The 22146-nt window shown below is 41.8% G+C and overlaps 1 protein-coding gene across 12 annotated transcripts in view; it reads left to right on the top strand.

The window, feature by feature from the left end:
- LOC109906505 (adhesion G protein-coupled receptor L3-like) overlaps window positions 1-22146 on the top strand; it is a 346713-nt gene that overhangs the window by 127514 nt on the left and 197053 nt on the right. For all 12 annotated transcript variants that reach the window (XM_031792020.1, XM_031792013.1, XM_031792022.1 and 9 more), the window contains one exon: window positions 15065-15278. In XM_031792020.1, coding sequence (XP_031647880.1) covers window positions 15065-15278 — 214 coding nt within the window. The remainder of the gene's footprint in view (window positions 1-15064; window positions 15279-22146) is intronic.

Raw genomic sequence — 22146 nt, 5'->3', positions numbered from 1 at the left:
GTGAGAATGAGGATCGGCAACAGACAGCAGCACATCCGCATCAGAGGTAAAAATACAGCCAGCCAGACTGTCCTGCTACTGTGACTTTGCAGACTTTCTAATCTGTCGAGTTGACTCACAACTGATCCAAATGAAATTAATAGAATGAAACATTCGAATAACAGGGCTTTTGCAACATCATTCAAATGAAATTGTATAAAACTGCAGTTTACAGTCTTGTACAATAATTGTACTCACAATAATTCACATTTTCATTGCATTGTGGTGGTGTAGGCTAGTCTAGGTAGGATAATGTTATTGACTTTCAGGCCGTACAAATTTAATGAGCTATGTAGTGGATACATTTTTTTTTTTAAATCAAGGCAAAACAAAAAAAACACTTTTTTTAGTTCACAAAAGTTGTAATAATACTAAACAACCTTTTGTACAACAGCTAGTGACCTCACTGAGAGATTTTAGCTTTTCGGTATTGTAGCGGTATATGGCGCAGGGAAAACAACTCAGGTTGCTGGAGTGAAAGAAAACACCCTACGCTTTGTGTCAATAGGGTTAATCTACTTGCTGGGAATTGTAACGTGGTTTATATAGCAAGGTTTACTACACAGCCCCCTCCTTCGACTAATCAGCCCCCTAGCTTGTCCGAGCCATGCGTTCTGATGGCTGCATGGCCGCCATCCCACTTCTGACACCAGTGTAGCAAACGGCAGGACAAGGAAGTGAAACCGGGTCACTGGCGTGAAAGGCAAATACCTTATGCATTGTGCCAATAGGGTTAACCAACTTGGTGGGAATTGTATCGTGTATAATGTAGCAAGGATTGTGACAATATAATGGTTTTGTAATGACAGTCACAAGGACCAGTGCATGACCCACTATTTGTGTCAGGTGTTGGAGAGCACAATTTGAAAGTATGTCCAAGCCGAGATTTAGTCACAGTAGATTTGTGTTAGGGTAGCAATGTTTTTGTACTGCACATGTGATGTCAGTCAAATGAGCACCCAGTTGATAAATCATCATAAAATCATTCTGCCAGATAGGCCTACTTTGAAGTCAACATTTAATTGGGAAGGTTTTTGGGGAAAAATGTTGAATGATTGTTTCAGCATGCATCGTGGATTTTATAGCACCGATTGGCTATATTTATTACTTTTAGAACTGTATACTTCAGGCTGACTACTAGCATCTGTTGAGTTGCAATGTCCCATAAATTGAATATCCAAATCAACCTAAAGTATGTATAAAATGAGTTTTGCACCAACACAATTCAAAAGGAAGTCTACAGCAAAAATACATCTTTCTACTTTTTGCGATTCAGAAATTCTTATTTTGATTCCCATAATTTGATTCACAGAGCTTTAACCGAACACCAACTACCACATTACAATGGCGAAACACGTCATTCAATTGGTAAAAAAAAATGGATTAAAAAATATATTTTTTAACGTATTTTATAAATGTTTTGACTATTTTGAGATGTGAATAGGGGCACCCGATATATAGTAAATAAAATGTGTATGGCTTAAACAACATCGATAGGGGAACTTTTTGTGCTCATGCCATGACTGTTATTTCGCAATGACGCACCTAGCCTCCGCTGCCAATCAGCTATTCCATGTTCTTGTGGATTTCTGTAGACAATTAGTGCAGATTATAATTATTTTACATATGGTATGATTGCTAGTTAACTTATTGCAGATCTGGACAAACGATCCACCTTCCGCTATTGCCACTGTTGATAGAGGGCAGGATAGAGTTGACTGTATAGTAAGTGGGCAGAAAAAAATGGGGCATAAGGGAAGTACCAAAACACCTGATAGGGGAGGAGCACGCAAGCAGATGAGGAATTGCGGCTATATGAAATAAATTATATAGTAAAACCGGTAGAATGTAATGTAAACCAAGGGAAAAAATTCACTTTGCCCAATTTAAAAATCACACAAACCTCCCCAAAACAAAAATGTTTTGTTAGACAACCTATTTTGGACCACCCCAGTAAATTTCGAACTGTCTCTTAATGTTTTGCCTCTGTAGGACCCATTTCGTCACACAATACGTTATTGTGCATCATTGCGTACCCTCAATCTCTTAACAGTTCAGCAGTAAGCTAATCTAGTTGCATCTGATACAGTTACCTCTTTAGATATGATATAAATGTTGCTATGTGCCTTAGTTAGTAAATTAGGGCATATGCATGAAATCCCATTTTAATTTACGTAAACATAACTGCTTGGAGACATAATTGGTATTAATTCATGCTTTTTACCCCTCGGCTAATAAACTGCAGCAAAACTCGCGTTAGACAGGAAGAATGTGGAATACATAAATGACCTAAACTTATCATGGAGGCTACTGTACGTTATCTGCAGGAAGCTCCAATAATGTATGTTTATATCTCAAGGGAAGAAGCCTGCTGAATCTGAAGTCAAATGAGTTTCTATGAGGATACATCAGTTGTGAACTTCGCTTTGTTGCCTCTGCGACTTTTCATGCTATAAGCAGCAGAGCAAGCCAAAATTAAAGATATCTCTTTTTCTTACTTTAGCGTTCCCTCAAACTCGAAAACAAAGATATTGCCACATTTCTCATACACAGACAGTGTCTTCAAGTTCATCACAAACGCAACGAGTTTCTCAACCCGAGCCAATATGGGCTTTGTGTCAAATGCATTATCCGTTATTATTCCTTTAGCTGCTGAAAAGTACTCCTTTCTCCCCATCCATGTCTTCTCCATGGCTGCTGCTGTTGAATATACAATCCGTGTGAGGGAGAGTGAAAGGGGTCTGCATCCTAAATGACACACTATTCCCTATATAGTGCACTACGTTTGACCAGAGCCCTATGGGCACTACATATTAATAGGGCGCCATTTGGGACGTAGTCGGTGTGAGCGAGCATAGGGTAGTTTATTCTCAGTGTCGACTGATTGAGGTCAGAACAGATTAAGTGCTTTCCACTGTCAGTTTATGAGGTCGTGGTTTCCATTGACAAACATGACCCAATGGGATCCTCACACACCAGTGTTGTCTCGAATACACTGCAATGGCAATCCACATCATATTGTGGCTAAAGAGACTATTATCCATGGTGATTGTCAGTATTGGCGTGCATTATACTTTGTTTACGCTGTCTATGCTCACAAAAGCACAGTTGATGCAATTAACATGAGGCTTAGATGCCTTTCAGACTGGAACATTGCAGGATTTTCCTATTCACTACAACATACAGTGGATTTTCGTGAACGCTTTGTCATAGGAAAAACTCAGGAAAATATACTCCCAAAACTTTTCAGGGTTAGGATAGGCCTAAGGCTCGAATTGTATATAACAGGTCTAAGGTCAGGCTGAATGGTATTTAGCGTGACTTCCCTGAGTCATTCGGTCTAAAAAATAGCTTTCTTATCTGAAAATCTAAAGTCTTAAATAGCAGGAGAAAAAAAAATAGACACTGTGTGGTGTGTCTTGCTGTCTCATTTCACATGGCTAAATGTATTTCCATGTAGTTCCTTTGCGCTGTCAGGTGTTGCTGTTCGATAATAATAATTTGGTGTATGCTTATATTTGTCCTATTTCACACATATACAAGCGCATGTTAATACGCATGTGTGAATTGGAAATGTGTTCGCATATGAATTGGAAATTCACATATTCCAACTACCCCTGAGAACCATCTCGGAGAATGGGGTCATGACCAGGGTCTGCTGTTATCAACGGCGACCCCGGAGCAATTAGGGTTAAGTGCCTCGCTCTAGAGCACATCGGCAGATGTATTTTTTTTCTTCACCTTGTCGGCTCAGAGATTCAAAAAAGTAACCTTTTGCTTACTGGCCCAACGCTCTAACCTGACAATGTCTGCACTGCGCCAATGGTCCATGTGAGAAAGGCAGGTTCTTCTCCCCCTCACGCAAGGAAAGGATCTTTTTGTTTCTTTTTTTGACCTCCGTTATACTTTGTGTCACGGCCAGGGCAAGTTGAGTTATGTTTCTGTGTGTGTGTCTGTGTCTGGGTGGTTTGAGGGGAACGGGGTGGTGTTCGTTTTGGCCCATAATGTCCCCAGAGCGACACAGAAGCCTGAGGGGATGGTTGCAGCCAGGGGAAGACGGGGGAGATGACAAGAGAAGAAATAGACAAACGATGTCAATGTGACGGGTAGCAGAACAAAGCCCAACTTTCTCTCGCTCTCGTGCGCGTTCGCTCGCTCTCTTTCTCTCTTGCGAGCCGCCACTATAACAGTAGCCGCCAACTCCCTAGGCTGCCCCCGGGACTGACAAAGTCTGCGGTTCGCAGATGTGAAGCCGGACATATTATTCAACTTATTTTACATGTAGAGAATAGAAATGGAAATATATATATTTTTTCAGTCGTCAATATTTTGGGATATTCAAATGTTCATAAAGTTTTCGTTTCAATGGATTCGTGATGGAGCCCTTTTTCACTTCGACAAGAAATTAGTCAAATGGACTTCAACTCGTGTATATTCAACAAGAATAATGAAGTCATTGAACCGCACTCTGAATTATCCCAGAAATTCCTTGAGCTGAAGAGAAATTGACCTCCACATAGTTAACTATAATTTGCTTTTTGAAGTGGAGTATCAATCTCTGAACACCCGGAAGAGCATCATCCTCCTTTTGTCATCTGCTTATTTTTTGGTCTGCTACAGCTCAGCACTTAATAGTGTTTGATTAAATTAAGCCCTTGTTGGCATTCATTTAAAGGGGCAGTTCACCGCTTTCTAGCCTCATATTCATCATCTACAGCACCTGTACCAGTGCAGGTCTGGTCTAAAAATCATCACCAATCACAGGTGGGGTGCCGCTGCTAACGCCATAATGGGCAGGCCACCACTCTACCAGTGTCTACAGTACATACAGGACCAGTCAAAAGATAGGACACACCTACTCATTCCAGGGTTTTACTTTCTTTTTACTATTTTCTACATTGTAGAATAATAGTGGAGACATCTAAACTATGAAGTAACACACATGGAATCATGTAGTAACCAAAGAAAGTTGTAAGCAAATCTAAATATACTTTATTTGAGGTTCTTCAAAGTTGCTTGATGACGACTTTGCACACTCTTGGCATTCTCTCAACCAGCTCCATGAGGTAGTCACTTGGAATGCATTTCAATTAACAGGTGTGCGTTAAAAGTACATTTTAATGCGTTTGAGCCCATCAGTTGTGCTGTGAAATGGTACTGGTGGTACAGAGAAGAGAACAGCTCAAATAAGCAAAGAGAAACAAGAGTCCATCATTACTTTAATAAATGAAGGTCAGTCAATGTGGAACATTTCAGTCGCAAAAACCATCCAGCGCTATGATGAAACTGGCTCTCATGAGGACCGCCATAGGAAAGGAAGACCTGTAAAGAAACCACTACTAAAGGATACAAATAATAATAAGAGACTTACTTGGGCCAAGAAACATGAGAAGAAACATGAGCAATGGACATTAGACCGGTGGAAATCTGTCCTTTGGTCTGATGAGTCCAAATTTGAGATTTTTGGTTCCGACCGCCGTGTCTTTGTGAGACGCAGAGTAGGTGAACGGATGATCTCCACATGTGTGGTTCCCACTGTGAAGCATGGAGGAGGAGGTGTGATGCTGAGGGGGTTCTTTGCTGGTGACACTGGTGATTTCTTTAGAATGCAAGGCACACTTAACCAGCATGGCTACCACAGCATTCTGTGATGATACTCCATCCATCTGGTTTGCACTTAGTGGTACTATCAATTGTCTTTCAACAGGCCAATGACCCAACACACCTCCAGGCTGTGTAAGGGCTATTTGACCAATAAGGAGAGTGATGGAGTGCTGCATCAGATGACCTGGCCTCCACAATCACCTGACCTCAACCCAATTGAGATGGTTTGGAATGAGTTGGACAACTGAGTGAAGAAAAAGCAGCTAACTAGTCCTCAGCAAATGTGGGAACTCTTTCAAGACTGTTGGAAAAGCATTCCAAGTGAAGCTGGTTGAGAGAATGCCAAGAGTGTGCAAAGCTGTCATCAAGGCAAAGGGTTGGCTACTTTGAAGAATCTCAAATATAAAATATATTTTAGTTTGTTTAACACTTTTTTGGTTACTACATGATTCCATGTGTTAATTCATTGTTTTGATGTCTGTCTTCACTATTATTCTACAATGTAAAAAATAAAGAAAAACCCTTGAATGAGTAGGTGTCCAACCTTTTGACTGGTACTGTATGTGAAATGGGATCATTAATTTGAAGTAAAAAACTGAATGGCCCCTTTAGCCTCACGTTTAGCATCCACTTCACCAGCCCACCTTTAAAACTGTACATACTTATAGCAATCAGCGTAGGGACTCCCATTTTCATAATGGAACAGACAAAAGCGTTAATTTTTGTCACAGTAAATATAGAAATATAGCTCTATTAGACCGTATCTGCCCCCCTCCCACCCCCATTAACAGCAAGCATCAAACATTAGGTGTTGGGTGGCCAGTAGAAGGCACTCTTTCCTCTGGTCTAAAAAAAATATCCCAATGCCCCAGGGCAGTGACTGCCCTGTGTAGGGTGCCGTCTTTCGGATGGGACGTTAAACGGGTGTCCTGACTCTCTGAAGTCATTAAAGATCCAATGGAACTTATTGTAAGAGTAGGGGTGTTAACCCCGGTGTCCTGGCTAAATTCCCAATCTGGCCCTCAAACCGTCACGGTCACCTAATAATCCCCAGTTTACAATTCATACCCCTCCTCTCCCCTGTAACTATTCCCCAGGTCGTTGCTGCAAATGAGAACGTGTTCTCAGTCAACTTACCTGGTAAAATAACGGATGGATTACAAGTTTCAGGCAAGACCTAGCGGTCTAGTGAGGTTAAGGTGTTACTCAGGCAGTTGATGTAGACTCTCTAATTGACATAGCTGATTTTGTTCTCCTGTATCTCACCTTGGTGCTAATTCAGTAATTCACTGACGTAAATAGAGCTAATTTCCTCCCTCGGCATGGCTGACTGCTAGATTGACAGGTGAGGCACGTGTGTTAGTTTGTCACTAGCTCTGTCAAGCATAACTCGCCTCCCCTATACTGGCGAGCTTGGTGTGTTGCCAGGCGTTGGAAGATGTGTGTCGATGAAGAGGAGTGGGAACAAAACAAATGGCCTGTTTCCACTGGCAAGCAGAACGTGTCTTCAGACCATGCGTTCTCCCCATTAGACTGACTCATGCTAATTGCTAATTACACTAAAACCACAGTGCTGGTTGAGGCGCCAAAAGCCAACAATTGGTGTGATTTTGAAGGGCCTGTCAATCTAGGATGCACTGAAGAACACCTGGAACTGGATAGCTCTCTGTGTTTTGTTGGGTGTGCAGTCTTCGATGACAGGCATTTCATGCGTTTTTTTTTCTGCAGACACATCAAGGGTTCTATTGAATATGATTCTTTTTTAAACAATGACATTTTTCTGCATTGCAAAGTGTGTTTGATTAATGTCTACATGTCTGAGTCACATTTTTTTATTGACTACACATTCAAAAGCACAGCTTACACATTGTCTTGTCTTACGGTAGTCTCCTTATCCTTTTCAATTGAGTAGACCCTTAGATTTGGATTGCCTGGGGATATATCTAAACTTAATTTACTCATTATGCTAGTTTCTCACTTAAAAATGAACAATTCTTTGTTCTTTATGGAAAAATGGTTACCGTTAAGAGCAATTTTTTAAGTAGGTCTACCCTCCATTTCCTCAAACCGTCTCGGCTTGCCACAGGTGACACAATCTCCTTCACCATAAAGCGCAAGTGGGTGTGGCTGCCTCCCTCTGCTCTAATCGAATAACGACATTATGATTCATGCGCTAATTAATCACCTGTTTTGTGGGCCGAGCAGATTCAGCTACGTGGGGAAGAGAGACAGACGTTTGATGTGTTGAATCAGCCCTTCTCTCCCTCCATCTCTCCCTCCATCCCTTCCTCCATCTCTCGATCCATCATTAATGCATTTCAATAAGAGCTCATTTGAATTGTCCGCCCTCTGTTTTGGTATGTGTTGTTTGCAGCAGGAAACGAGCTGCCTCCTGAGACGAAATACTCTACCCCTTCATAATATTAGCTAAACTTTTCATACTGAAGTTTTGATTTGGTGTATTTCACAATCCGGGCTTAATTTGAGATGGCAGGTTTATCTCAAATCATCACTGACTGTGTTGGAGCTGATGCTGTCGGAAACCGGTTGAGATTGGAAAAGTTGAATAATTGCACAAGTCCGTATAGTGACCCTTCAAAATCGTACCAGACATGTGTTGATCTCCATTATGACAGCCATTTACACAAACAAGCTCTCTAATCATAATGTCTGCAGTCGTTGGGCCCCCTTCAATCGGACAATTTTTCAGTTTCTTGGGAGATTAACTGAAATGCCTACCCCGAGGGCATGTTTTGGTATTAATTATGACTTTTAAATGTCATTGCTAGTTAGCTCTGTCTGACCCAAAGTGCCCGGTGTCTCGGGAAGGAGGTAAGAGCGTCTGGGCTGTTCTTCAATGACCCCAAGGCCTCAGTGCCGCTCTACATGCAAGCCCGCTTGAGGACATGCAATTTACCCCCATTACTTAAGGAAATCCGCATTCAAGAACCGCAATCAAACTCATCTTTTGGTTTTCAATTTGCTGCCTCTCCGAGTGATTAGAAACCTTGGGAAGAGCGACATATTCCTCTCAACCATTATTTCCAATGACCTTTAGAATTCCCTTTTTGGTGAGTAATTGCATTTTTAAATATTCATTTGTGAATTGTCATGTCTGTAGAAATGACTTGCTCTTTGTAGATTCACTGTGTGAATTAACACTTTTAGACAAGTTGAAGAAAAGTTGAAGTAAAGATATCATTCTTCACTTTAGCCTAAAAGGTGATTTGACTTCAAAGTTTTTATCAAGCAAGTTCTCCCACAATTCTGTGTATTCAGCAGAGCGCTCGTCAAGAGACCTATCCTGGGAAATTCTCAGGAGCAAGAATAAAACTACAGAAGAATATTCCTCAAGGATTACAGAAAGAGAAAGAGAAAGTGGAACAGAATAGAACTGAGAGCTTAGATATCAGTAAGGACTCTCAATGAGACTCCATCTTGCTTTTTAGCTATAGGTGGGTTTCTGGCCTTAGATGGTGATACGGGCACACAGGCAGGATGCTGGTGTTGGTAGACAGGGAATCTGAGCCCTATCCATCGCCACTTCCGGGTACAAATGTAATTACATCGAATTGTTGACTACTCTGGTAATTCAAGTCTATTTTGGGCATTTGGTTACTTGCTTACATTAGTCGATTAGGGATTCTGGCTCCTGAATTGCTTTTTAATATTTGGAAGGAAGATATCGCTTGACGAACATTCTGAGAACTTGAACTGAAAATAGGTTCTAGTGAGAGTCCATTTTTAAGACCCTCAAGGGATGTTGAGGTCATGCTAATAGCCTAATCAGTTGTCAATGTACAGTCAGGGTAGTACATCTGATTTATTCTAATGCAGCAGTGGAAATGAGCCGGGAGGGGTGGTGGTGTATTGGTAAAACATAAGCCTATCACAATAATTAAAAGCTATTGCACTATTATTTATCATGACCTCATGTCAGTGTCATAACATATTAGCAAATGGACTTGAAACCATGTGGAAGTACGGTCCAAGATGTGGTATGACAATAACAGTGACATTTTGCCAAGACAGAGACGCGAGGACAGCAGTGGATGCATCAATTCAGGTTTCAAGTGTCAGCCTATTTCACAATTGCCGAATGTCATCCATTACACTTTTTGGTGCTTTGTAAGAGATTTCCATTTCTCAAATGGTGGGTGTAGCGCACTATATGGATGTGGGAATTATTATAGAGTGGATGAACATGCGTAGGGAGCCTTTTGGCGTGATTGTTTGACAATCAGATGAAGACATCAAAATGAATTGGGATTCTGTATGTAATTCTATGATTAGAATTGTAAAAAAAATGTGGAGGTTCCGTACCGAGAAGAAATGAAATCTACTTTCACCCCGGTTAAACAGTGTGCAAAAATAAATATCCCAACATCTTATTCAGACCTATTCAAACCGAATAATTCTATCAAAAATATAGACTTTCAGATGTATGCTGGTGCCTTTTTTGTATCCTTTCATGTTGAGTTAGCATAGCATAGTTTGCATAGCATAGATAGCATAGGCTATAGTTAGCTATGCTAGTTTTGACGCCCATCTTTGAGAATAACATGGGAACTCTTATACAGTTAATTTCTCTCAATGTCGGTCTAACATACCTTAGATGTAATATGTCTGTTGCCCATTTAATCTGGCCTACGTTTGAAGCTGCGTACAGTCCCAGTCAAGTTAGGACACACTTACTCATTCATGGGTTTTTCAAAGCTGTCATCAAGGCAAAGGGTGGCTACTTTGAAGAATCTCACATATGAAATATATTTTGATTTGTTTCACACTCTTTTGGTTACTACATAAATCCATATGTATTATTTTATAGTTTTGATGTCTTCACTTCTACAATGTAGAAAAAAGTAAAAAATAAAGAAAAACCCTGGAATGAGTCAGTGTGTCCAAACTTTTGACTGGTACTGTAGGTCATGACCTTTGAAGTTTGAGAATCATTACAATAGTGTGTGTGTGTGTGTGTGTGTGTGTGTGTGTGTGTACACACCATATATCGAAGTGTTACCAGTGCAGCACACGTTAATACCATAACTTGTGAAAAAATGTTAATATCCTACTATGAATGCTGTGATTTCAAACAAGCTAGGATGGCACAAAGATGAATTTGATCCTCTTGCCTTATAGAATAACTACGGCACTTTGCCCACTGCCCAGTGAATTGAAATAGATCAGTAATACTCAGAGAGCAAACTCATGTTTAGGAGAGCTATTCAGCAAAGCACAGTTCAATAGAACTCAAATCTGCTTATAAATTGATGTGGCGTCGCGTTTGAGAATGAGCTACTCCATAGCAAGAGAATAATATGAAACAGAATGTGGAATAAATGAGATAAGAATGAAATCATTTATTGATTTCAGGGATCGTGGAGACAAAATGGCTTTTTTAAATTCAGTTTGGTACTTTATCATAAGGGGGTGGTAAGTATTTTGCAATTCTCAGTGCAACGTTTCTATGGTAACCATCCCATGCAATGGGCTGTACATGTGCCTTTGGATAGAACTGTTAAAAACATAGCCATCTGGATTTTGGGCCACATTTTGCTGCATTTATTGGTTTACTATATGGATGGCATCATCCTCTCCATATAAATGACACTTATTGTATTGTGGGGCTTGCTTACAAGTATTTTATACTGACCAAATGTAAATGCAACAATGTCAACGTTTTTACTGAGTTACAGTTCATATGAGGAAATCAGTCAATTGAAATAAATAAATCAGGACCTAATCTATGGATTTCACATAACTGGGAATACAGATGCATCTGTTGGTCACAGGTATCTCTTTAAAAATGGGCCTCACAATGGGCTTCAGGATCTCATCACAGTATTTCTGTTCTTCTCTGTCTTCATTATCCGCTGTTTATGTCTGCCCATATCATAACCCCACCGCCACCATGGGGCACTCTGTTCACAACGTTGGCATCAGCAAACTGCTCGCCCACACAACACCATAACCGTGGTCTGCGGTTGTGAGGCCAGTTGGACGTTCGGCTAAATTCTCTAAAACGACGTTGGAGTCAGTTTATGGTAGAGAAATTAACATTCACTTCTCTGGCAACAGCTCTGGTGGACATTCCTGCATGCCAATTGCATGCTCCCTCAACTTGAGACATCTGTGCCATTGTGTTGTGACAAAACGGCACATTTCAGAGTGGCCTTTTAATGTCCCCAGCACAAGGTGCACCTGTGTAATGACCATGCTGTTAAATCAGCTTGTTGCCACACCTGTCAGGTGGATGGATTATCTTGGCAAAGGAGAAATGCTCACTAACAGGGATTAAAAAAAAAAATTGTGCACAAAATTTGAGAAAAATAAGCATTTTGTGCATATGGAACATTTCTGGGATCTTTTATTCCATCTCATGAAACGTGGGACCAAAACTTTACATTATGCGTTTATATATTTGTTCAGTGTAAAGTCGTGGCCAAAAGTTTTGAGAATGAGACAAATATACATTTTCACGAAGTCTGCCTCAGTTTGTATGATGGCAATTTGCATATACTTCAGAATGTTATGAAGAGTGATCAGGTGAATTGCAATTAATTGCAAAGTCCCTCTTTGCCATGCAAATGAACTGAATCCCCCAAAAACATTTCCACAGCATTTCAGCCCTGCCACAAATGGACCAGCTGACATCATGTCAGTGATTCTCTCGTTAACACAGGTGTGAGTGTTGACGAGGATAAGGCTGGAGATCACTCTGTCATGCTGATTGACTTCAAATAACAGACTGGAAGCTTCAAAAGGAGGGTGGTGCTTGGAATCATTGTTCTTCCTCTGTCAATCATGGTTATCTGCAAGGAAACATGTGCCGCCATCATTGCTTTGCACAAGAAGGGCTTCACAGGCAAGGATATTACTGCCAGTAAGATTGCACCTAAATCAACCATTTATCGGATCATCTAGAACTTCAAGGAGAGCGGTTCAATTGTTGTGAAGAAGGCTTCAGGGCGCCCAAGAAAGTCCAGCAAGCACCAGGACCGTCTCCTAATGTTGATTCAGCTGTGGGATCGGGGCACCACCAGTACAGAACTTGCTGAGGAATGGATGCAGGCAGGTGTGAGTGCATCTGCACGCACAGTGAGGCGAAGTCCTTTGGAGGATGGCCTGGTGTCAAGAGGGGCAGCAAAGAAACCACTTCTCTCCAGGTAAAACATCAGGGACAGACTGATATTCTGCAAAAGGTACAGGGATTGGACTGCTGAAGACTGGGTTAATGTCATTTTCTCTGATGAATCCCCTTTCCGATTGTTTGGGGCATCCGGAAAAAAGCTTGTCCGGAGAAGACCAGGTGAGCGCTACCATCAGTCTTGTGTCATGCCAACAGTAAATAATCCTGAGACCATTCATGTGTGGGGTTGCTTCTCAGCCAAGGGAGTGGGCTCACTCACAATTTTGCCGAAGAACACAGCCATGTATAAAGAATGGTGCCAACACATCCCCGAGAGCAACTTCTCCCAACCATCCAGGAACAGTTTGGTGACGAACAATGCCTTTTCCAGCATGATGGAGCACCTTGCCATAAGGCAAAAGTGATAACTAAGTGGCTCAGGGAACAAAATATTGATATTTTGGGTCCATGGCCAGGAAACTCCCCAGACCTTAATCCCATTGAGAACTTGTGGTCAATCCTCAAGAGGCGGGTGGACAAACAAAACCCCACAAATTCTGACAATCTCCAAGCATTGATTATGCAAGAATGGGCTGCCATCAGTCAGGATGTGGCCCAGAAGTGAATTGACAGCATGCCAGTGCGGATTGCAGAGGTCCTGAAAAAGAAGGGTCAACACTGCAAATATTGACTCTGCATCAACTTCATGTAACTGTCAATAAAAGCCTTTGACTCTTACAAAATGCTTGTAATTATACTTCAGTATTTCATAGTAACATCTGACAAAAATATCTAAAGACACTGAAGCAGCAAACTTTGGAAATTAATATTTGTGTCATTCTTCATAGATTTTCAACACATTTCATTGTATTTATATCACTGCCTAATCAAATGTTTGACAAGCGGGCACCATGGATGCTATTTTTGTTCTTCTCTCCCTTGATTAAAAGTAGAAATGTAATAAGATCCGGATCACTTGTTTTGAGAGAGAGAGACTTCCATTAAGTAGGAGATAATTGATATGTTTCATTCCTAAAACTGGAGGAAATTTATTCATAAGTCCGATTTCTGTTATAATGACAACTGGCTTCTAGCAACTAAGGCACTTCCACTGATACAGCTTGCATTCCAAATGGCACCCTATACCCTACATAGTGCACTACATTTGACCAGACCACTATTGGCTCTTGTCAATAGTAGTGCACTATGTAGGAAATAGGGTGCCATTTGGAATTCAGTCTGTATCAGTGGAAGTGCCTTAGTTGCTAGAAGCCAGTTGTCGTTATGGGAGGGGGGGTGGGGGTTGAAAGTGGTACCATGAAAACTTTTAGATTGTTCATAACGGCTCATATTGTAGTGAAATTTACTGGAGGGGGGAGAGAACTTCACAAGGGCATACAGTCACACAGGCAAAACACACACAGGTAAATTGCTCTCACACTTCCAGGCTGTCTAGCCCCCTTCCAGCCCATGATAAATGCTTGCAGTCAGGACCCATTGTCCAGTGTTGGCGCTGCAACACAGACACTTCTGTTAAGGGGTGTTTATGAAAATCTCAAATTGTCACGGTCCCCTGCGATCTCTCAGCCCAATGTTTACATTTCCCACTGTAAACACCAAACCCCTGGAGTTTCCTCTGTTCCTCTGGCAAGAGGCGAAGCAGAAATGGCATGACAGACCGCAGGCTCCGGTCTCCTGGTCTCCTGCCATTTGGCTGCCTGAGGTAAACAATGACAATACTGCCAGAGCGCTAGCAGTTAACCCCTCTTTGACCCAACCGTCACCTTTCCCTGTCAAGTGGGCGTGGCCACCTCTCTCAGCTCTAATTGAATAACGACATCATGATTAATGCGTTAATTGATCACCTGCGTTGAGGATGATGGATGTTTATCATTCTCTCTCTCTCTCGTTCCTTTTTTTTCTGTATTGGTCTTACTGGTAGGATTGTCATCATGAACATAACTAACATGCTCCCCACATACTCCTTCGCTTTGAACTATTGACCTTTCACCATATCTCTCCATATCCCTCTTCCACACAACCTACAGCCATGTTATTTTGCCTCCCACGCCCAACAAAGGCCCTGTCAGCCCCACTCCCTCCGTCCCAATGTCTGATCTTGGACCTTTGCTCTATCCTCACCCTCTCTTCATCTTTTGCTCTGTTTATCTTGCTCTATTGGTTAAGATATTAGGTTGGCAAGTGGGAGACACAGGTTCAATTCCGGCATGGTAAATACCCCCAGTGTTACGCAGGTTTTGCTGAGGTTATTTTCTCTCTATGTACCCACAGCCTTCAGTCGAGCTCCCATCCCCATGGCGGTGGTGAGGAGGGAGCTGTCGTGTGAGAGCTACCCTATCGAGCTGCGCTGCCCGGGCACCGACGTCATCATGATTGAGAGTGCCAACTACGGCCGCACCGACGACAAGATCTGTGACGCCGACCCAGCACAAATGGAAAATACACGCTGCTACCTTCCTGATGCCTACAAGATCATGTCCCAGAGGTAAGAATCCAGACCTCTATATACAATGAACTCCAAAAATATTGGGACAGTGACCCATTTGTTGTTGGCTGTTACAATAACAGGGAAGATTAACAGGGGAGCCCCAAGTGCTGCCGTTGCAATTTTGGTTACCTTTTATTGAGCCTTTGTCTGGGGTTGGCAGGGCAGAGTGGGGGGGATATCATGAACTAACTTTGTCCATTCAGGGGAACACGTCCTCATTGAAAATAATACACAATTCTCCAATGTTGATAATTTGTGTTCCATTTACATTTCTGAATTGAGTTTAATTGGAGATTAAATTGACCCTTCGCTAAGCCCCGCCCCAGAATGTTGGGCAACCAATTGCAGCGCTCCAATGGATAGCAACTGCTGTCAAGTCCAACACCTCGGACAAGCTCACGTTTAAATAGCATGAAAGCCAGTAAGGGCTATGGCAAAAACAGAATGTTTTCTTCAAAAAATACATGTTTAAATGGCTAAATAATTGAACAGTGCAGCAGGAGTACTTGCTACTCTGAATCCAGAGCCTGTTGGAGTATTATTCAAATCTGAATATGGATCCAAATGTTTGAAGAAATCCAATGTTTGGAGTGGAAGCGGTCAAGAATTCTGTAATGTTCTCCGATTGAACACTAGAAATCCCTGTCTTGGCTGTAAATTCATACCACAAATACATTTGACCTGTGATAGGAATTAAAGTTGATTTGAATACATTCTCTCTTATTTTTCGACATAAATACTTTCTTGGTGAGCTCCCCTGCCAGGCCTAAGCGCTTTGTTCAGAGTTACGGCTACATTGTGGGGATACCAGGAAATGGATTTAAGAGATTGTACACATAATTTGAGGATCTACATTAAGCAAATGTACACAGATCACACAGGCTTTGAGCATACTGTACATGCAGCCAATGTGTTCGATTTAAGGAAAGTAAGCACATTCATCGTTGTTTTTCTGGCTGTGGTATGATGATCCTTATGCACAGTTCTAGTAAGGAGAGATGGTCGACCGAGGTTGTCTGTCAAACCCTTTTCCATAGATACACAGCATGATTTGGTTCAAGCCCCCTTTAAAAGCTGCAGACATGCACCAGGATTTGTAGCGCTTGTCATGATCACGTCCTCATGAATACTGTAGGTTACGAGCACTCCACCGAGATAAGGTTTATCTAAATTGCTATTCAGTGTTGACACGTCCTCGTTTCCCAGACCCAGCGTTCCATGTGCTGCTTTGAGAATTCTAATGGCGTTCTGCATATTACCTAACTGCCTTTCCCTCCGCTTTTGAGTGTAATGCACGACAAAGATGCGATACTCTCTGGTGTTGAGAAGTAGGGATAAAAAGGTAGGTCCAAACACCACTGTCAGATAATTGATCCGCCCCATAGCATCTCCCTTGTCATCCCTCCTGCACCGCCCACTCAGAACAGTAATCCCTGGCGGAATGAATCGAACTGGAGATGAGGAAGAAACAGAACAACAAAAAAGACAACCAGAAAAAGAGGACGCCAGCAGGGAAGTGCACCTCTTTACCATCACAGAGCTAGCGGAGAGCAAGTCACAAAAGCTAAACGACAAGTGAAACCTGATTCAGAGCGAGCGCTTATTGTATTTGAGGCAAATTTGGCAAGTGGATAAAGGTTGTGGGTGGTGAGGGGGGCTCGGGGAGGGTAGAGTCCTGAGATATTTGTAATACTAGCAACATGGCTAACACATTAGCATATGAAGAGGCCTGTGCGAGGGGTTAGCGTGCAGGAAAGCGCAATGGACGTGCGGGTGCAACCAAGCTCCCATAGCTGTTGCTAGGAAACCGGTAGCTAAGCTCATAATAAAACAAAACAAACAGAAACTAAACAGAAACAAAAACTCTGAAAAAAGTACGTTCAAAGGTGAGGGATAATGCAGAAGCTGGCACGAGATGAAAAGCGGGCCCGAAAATTGCTCGCTCTGCATTTGTTTGTTGGATTCCTCTGATTTCCCTGAATGGATAATGTGGGGGGAAATACATGCAGAAGAAGAATGGACCGCTCATCACACCGTTGCAGACTTTTACATACCTCAAAGCAAATCACAGTAATTATTCTTTGCTGCGCTTTTTTCCTGATTACAATTGACTGGCTTTGATCAGATTATCACATAACAAAATGCATTAGCATAGTGTTCAGTCTAGGTATATATGCTATAACAAATAGAAAATAGCAGGCAAACTCTCACCAATATGTTTTTCCCCCAGTGATTGTTTTCATATATTTCTTTAGGTCTACCCATGAAAAGGATATTGGTTTCCTTCACGTTGTCAGCTACTGGCTTCCGTACACATGTATGCAAATGTATGCATTTCGCACTGGCATACAGACCAGCGACTGAGGCACACTTCCCTTGTATTTGATATCCTACCCTGCTTTGCCTGTGCCTCCCTCTCCCGCCTCCCACTTAATGGAATGTCCCTCCTTTGGGATTTCTTTCTCTTTTTTTTCCAGCCCATGAGCCACCTGTCTTCCCTGCTGGCACTGGCTAAGTCATTTTGACGGGCATGGTCTGGGTATCATTCAGAGCCAGTTAATAGAATGAACCAGGCTGCAAGCTCAAACTCTAAGCCACAGGCTAGCATCCATCATCAGAAAAATACCCATCCATGTCACCAAGCCCGCTATCCGTCAATACACATTTAGCTAGCTCAACGTACTTTTCCTCCCTTCGGAAGAATGGAATGAACCCCCCCCCCCCCCCCCCATGGAAAGACGGGTTGCTTACTAAAAATCCCACCAGCGTACAGAGTCTCTTCTAGCAAGGTGTTTGGTTCCATTACAGTCTTTTAAGCGAGGTCTAATAGCTTATGCCTGAGTGATAGCATGCCGCCGCGCCAGTGAGTGCTGTAATGCATCTCAAAATGAAAGCTGTCTCCCCACCATGCCCCCGACAGGATGAATGGCTCTGAGTCATTACTGATGCTCCCGCATGCGGTGGCCATTACGTGTCTGGAAAATCACAGCCACTCAAAGACGTGTCACCTGTGTGTGGGGCCGGGTTGCGACTGGAAGGTGGCTAATGATATTGTAATTCAACCAATGCAACCGGGACTAATTTGATGTAATTGGTGCCAATTACCACATTTTAGTCCACCTACCCTTCCCAATGAAAGTACGCTGTCAACTAGACCAGTATATCGAGTGTTTTAAAAAAATCTACACAGGGTTTATTTTTTGGGGGCCTCTGGAAATCTCTCCTCAATAAACTCTGCAGTGAGGCTAGATTATTCATCAGAAGTCCTTCCGCCTGCAGCAGGGTGCTCTCATATCAATCAGGCTCTATCTCGACAACGTGCAGGCGACCCGCAGTACTTCAAAAACAAACGGCGACGATATCGAACAACAACAGCCTCTGCCGTTTTCTCATCAGCGACCCAGCGCCTTTCCTCTTTTGTGTTCTCCCTTTCTTTCCCCTGAGGCGTTGTGGCCTTCACGGCCAGTAATTACCGGCGATATCAAAGTCATATATCACCCGGCATCTCTGCAGACCTTAAGGGAACGCCTGATAGGCTGATAGCATTGTGTCACGCCTGTGTATGATCCCCCTTGTAGGAGAAGAGGGTCATAAAGGAGACTCCTCCACTCCCCTCTTCCCCCCATTTCTATCCCTTTTTCTCTGAAGTTTTCATCTCCACCATCACTTTTGGGCCTTGATTGGTTATCTTCTGCCGATTCTGTCTCTACACAGGAAAGGGTCTCGCCTCTCATCAGCCAAGTGCTGTTTCGTGTTTGACCCCCTCCCCCTCGTTGAGACAAACACTCTGAAAAAAAAAAAGTACAGTGTTGTAATAAGGAAAATGTGCTTTTGTGCTAGATGCTTTTTTTCTTTTAACTAAATTGACTCCAGTGTGTTTTGATTTTACACTAGTTCCCAGTAATTCAGATGGATATTTACCATCAGGTTGAGTGTTGAGTATTGCATTATATACCAGTGGGGATATGAAGCAACAGCAGGTCAATAGTTGACTTATTTTACAAGTATAACATCGTAGTTTTTTGGGGCTTTATTCACTTTGTCAAATGCAGGCTAGAATGTATGAAACAAGCAAAACATAATTAAAAGTAAAAATTCCTCATCAAAGACAGAGAGGTGGGGGAGAGAAAGCAAGCATAGGGAAGACTCTTACTCCCTCACCATTGAGCTTGCAATCCGGTCAAGTGTCCATCATTCTTGGCATTAGACCTACTTCAGGGTTCAAGGATTTGTTGAGATATGTATATTAGAAAGAAACAATTCTTTTTAAGATTCCCTTCCGATCCTATGCCCTTACACTTTCAAATCCTCAGACTTAACTGTTGTGATGTCGTAAGCGTACATTTCACTGGCGGGATAGGCAGACTCTCTTTCAACACTGCCAAATATCCAACCAAGTGGATATTCTGTTTTCATCATTATCATCATTCGTTTTGGCATTTCTGTTTCTCAAGTCAAATTTGTTGATGCACATTCTTGTGCATTTGTTCCTTGATCTGTGCATTTTTCATTGTTTCAGCAAATGCTTATGGAGCACATGGCATGTGACTGTATACAATTGACTATTAGTACAAGCTAGAGGGGTATTCAGAGTCTTTATTTATTTACAGTCACTGGTGAAATGCTAGTAATATTTTGAGAGAATGTTCACAGCACTGAAGCACAAACCAAATGGAATGTCCTTACACAGAGGGGTCGATCAGCCTTAGATGGCCCCGACAAAGGACTCTGCAGTCCTCTCTCTACTTTATACCCCATTGCGTATTAATCCGGCCACATATTCCTGCTTCTGTAGCTTGCCCTTTTCTCTCTCAACCCTTTAAATCATAGAAGTTTGCCGAACATTTATTTTTGCTCTTCTCTACACTTTTTTTTTTTAATGCCAATTCAAGTTTGGCCATTTGATGACTTGGCGATATGGAGTAGACGAGCGAGCATGGTGTAACAGGAGTTCGCCGAGCTGAAGCGGGATAATGTCTCATCGAAGATCAATTGGCTGTCTCTGACAAAAAGTCACCTCCGTAAAAAAAGGCTTTGGGCGTTTTGCCAGGCTTTAGTGCCTTCAGAAAGTATTCATACCTCGTGACTTACACGTTTTGTTGTGTTACAGCCTGAATTTATTAAATCAACTTTTTCTTTCATCCATCTACCCACAATACCCAATAATGACAAAGTGAAAACATGTTTTTAGGAATTTTGGCAAATTCACTGAAAATTAAATACAGAAATATCTCATTTAAATAAGTATTCACCCATGTTCACCCAATACCCATGTTATAATCACCTTGGGCAGTGATTACAGTTGTAATATTTGCACATTATTCTTAAAAAAAAAATCTTCAAGCTCTGTCAAGTTGGTTGTTGAAAATTGCTAGACATTTTCAAGTCTTGCCATAGATTTTCAAGCCATTTTAAGTCAAAACTGTAACTAGGCCCCTCAGGAACATTCAATATCGTCTTGGTAATCAACTCATCCTCCCAGTGTCTGGTGGAAAGCAGACAACCAGGTTATCCTCCAGACAACCAGGTTATCCTCCAGTGCTTCTTCTTCTTCTAAAAACGTCCTAGTCTTTGCCGATGGCGGCATACCACGACGGCGGCGGCATACCACGACGGCGGCATACCACGACGACGGCGGCATACCACGACGACGGCGGCATACCACGACGACGGCGGCATACCACGACGACGGCGGCATACCACGACGACGGCGGCATACCACGACGACGGCGGCATACCATGACACTTGTACTCAGTGATGTGTTGTGTTGGATTTGCCCCAAACATAACTTTGTGTTCAAAACAAAGTTCATTTCATTGCCCCGTATTTTTTTCTGTATTACTTTATTGCATTATTGCAAACACGATGCAGGTTTTGGTATATTTGTATTTGTCACTTTATGTTAGTATTGCAGAAGTAACTACAATGTTGTTGATCCATCCTCAGTTATCTACTATCACAGCCATTAAACTCTGCAACTGTTTTAAAATCACCATTGGCCTCGTGGTTAAATCCCTGTGCGGGTTCCTCCTCCTCTGGAAACTGAGTTAGGAGGCCTGTGTCTTCGTAGTGACTGGATGAATTAATACACCTTCCTAAGTGTCATTTACAACTTCACCGTGCTCAAAGGGATATTCAAGGTCTTTTTTTAAATGTTTTTTTTTTTTTACCAATCTACAAATAGGAGCCCTTTTTAGCGAGGCATTGGAAAACCTCCCTGGTCTTTGTGGTTGAATCTGTGTTTAAAATTCAACGCTCGATTATGGGACCTTACAGATAATTGTACGAGTCGGCTACTGAGATTAGGTAGTAATTTAAAAAAAATAATGTTATACACTATAGCACACAGAGTGAGTTAAGCAAGTTATTATTAAGCAAGACTTATTAATTATTAAGCAAGTTCTTACTCCTGAACTTATTTAGGCTTGCCATGACAAAGGGGTTGAATACTTATTAACTCAAGACATTTCAGCTTTACATTTTTAATGAACTCTTTGACATTATGTGATATTGTGTGTAGGCCAGTAACACATCTCAAATTAATTCATTTTAAATTCAGGCTGTTATACAACAATGTGGAAAAAGTCAAGGGGTGTGAATACTTTCTGAAGAAACTATGTTTTTTAAAGGGGGGGTATCCCAGTTCATGCATGACAATGCACTGTTTGATTTATAGTACATAAATGACATGTTTGCATCTTAAATATTTGACCCATAGATGCAACAACCATATGTAATGTTGGTTGAATACTCAGTCAGGCAATAAATAACTTGATTTAGTGTTTATAATTATTGCAGATATATGCTCATCGAGGGGGTTGTATTATAAGATATGTATTCTGGCTTGGTGTTGAACTTCCCATA

This window comes from Oncorhynchus kisutch, linkage group LG16, assembly GCF_002021735.2.
Source record: "Oncorhynchus kisutch isolate 150728-3 linkage group LG16, Okis_V2, whole genome shotgun sequence".
NCBI classification, from domain to species: domain Eukaryota; kingdom Metazoa; phylum Chordata; class Actinopteri; order Salmoniformes; family Salmonidae; genus Oncorhynchus; species Oncorhynchus kisutch.
Note: the sequence above shows the minus strand (reverse complement) of the source record. Positions and strands in the feature narration are given on the sequence as shown.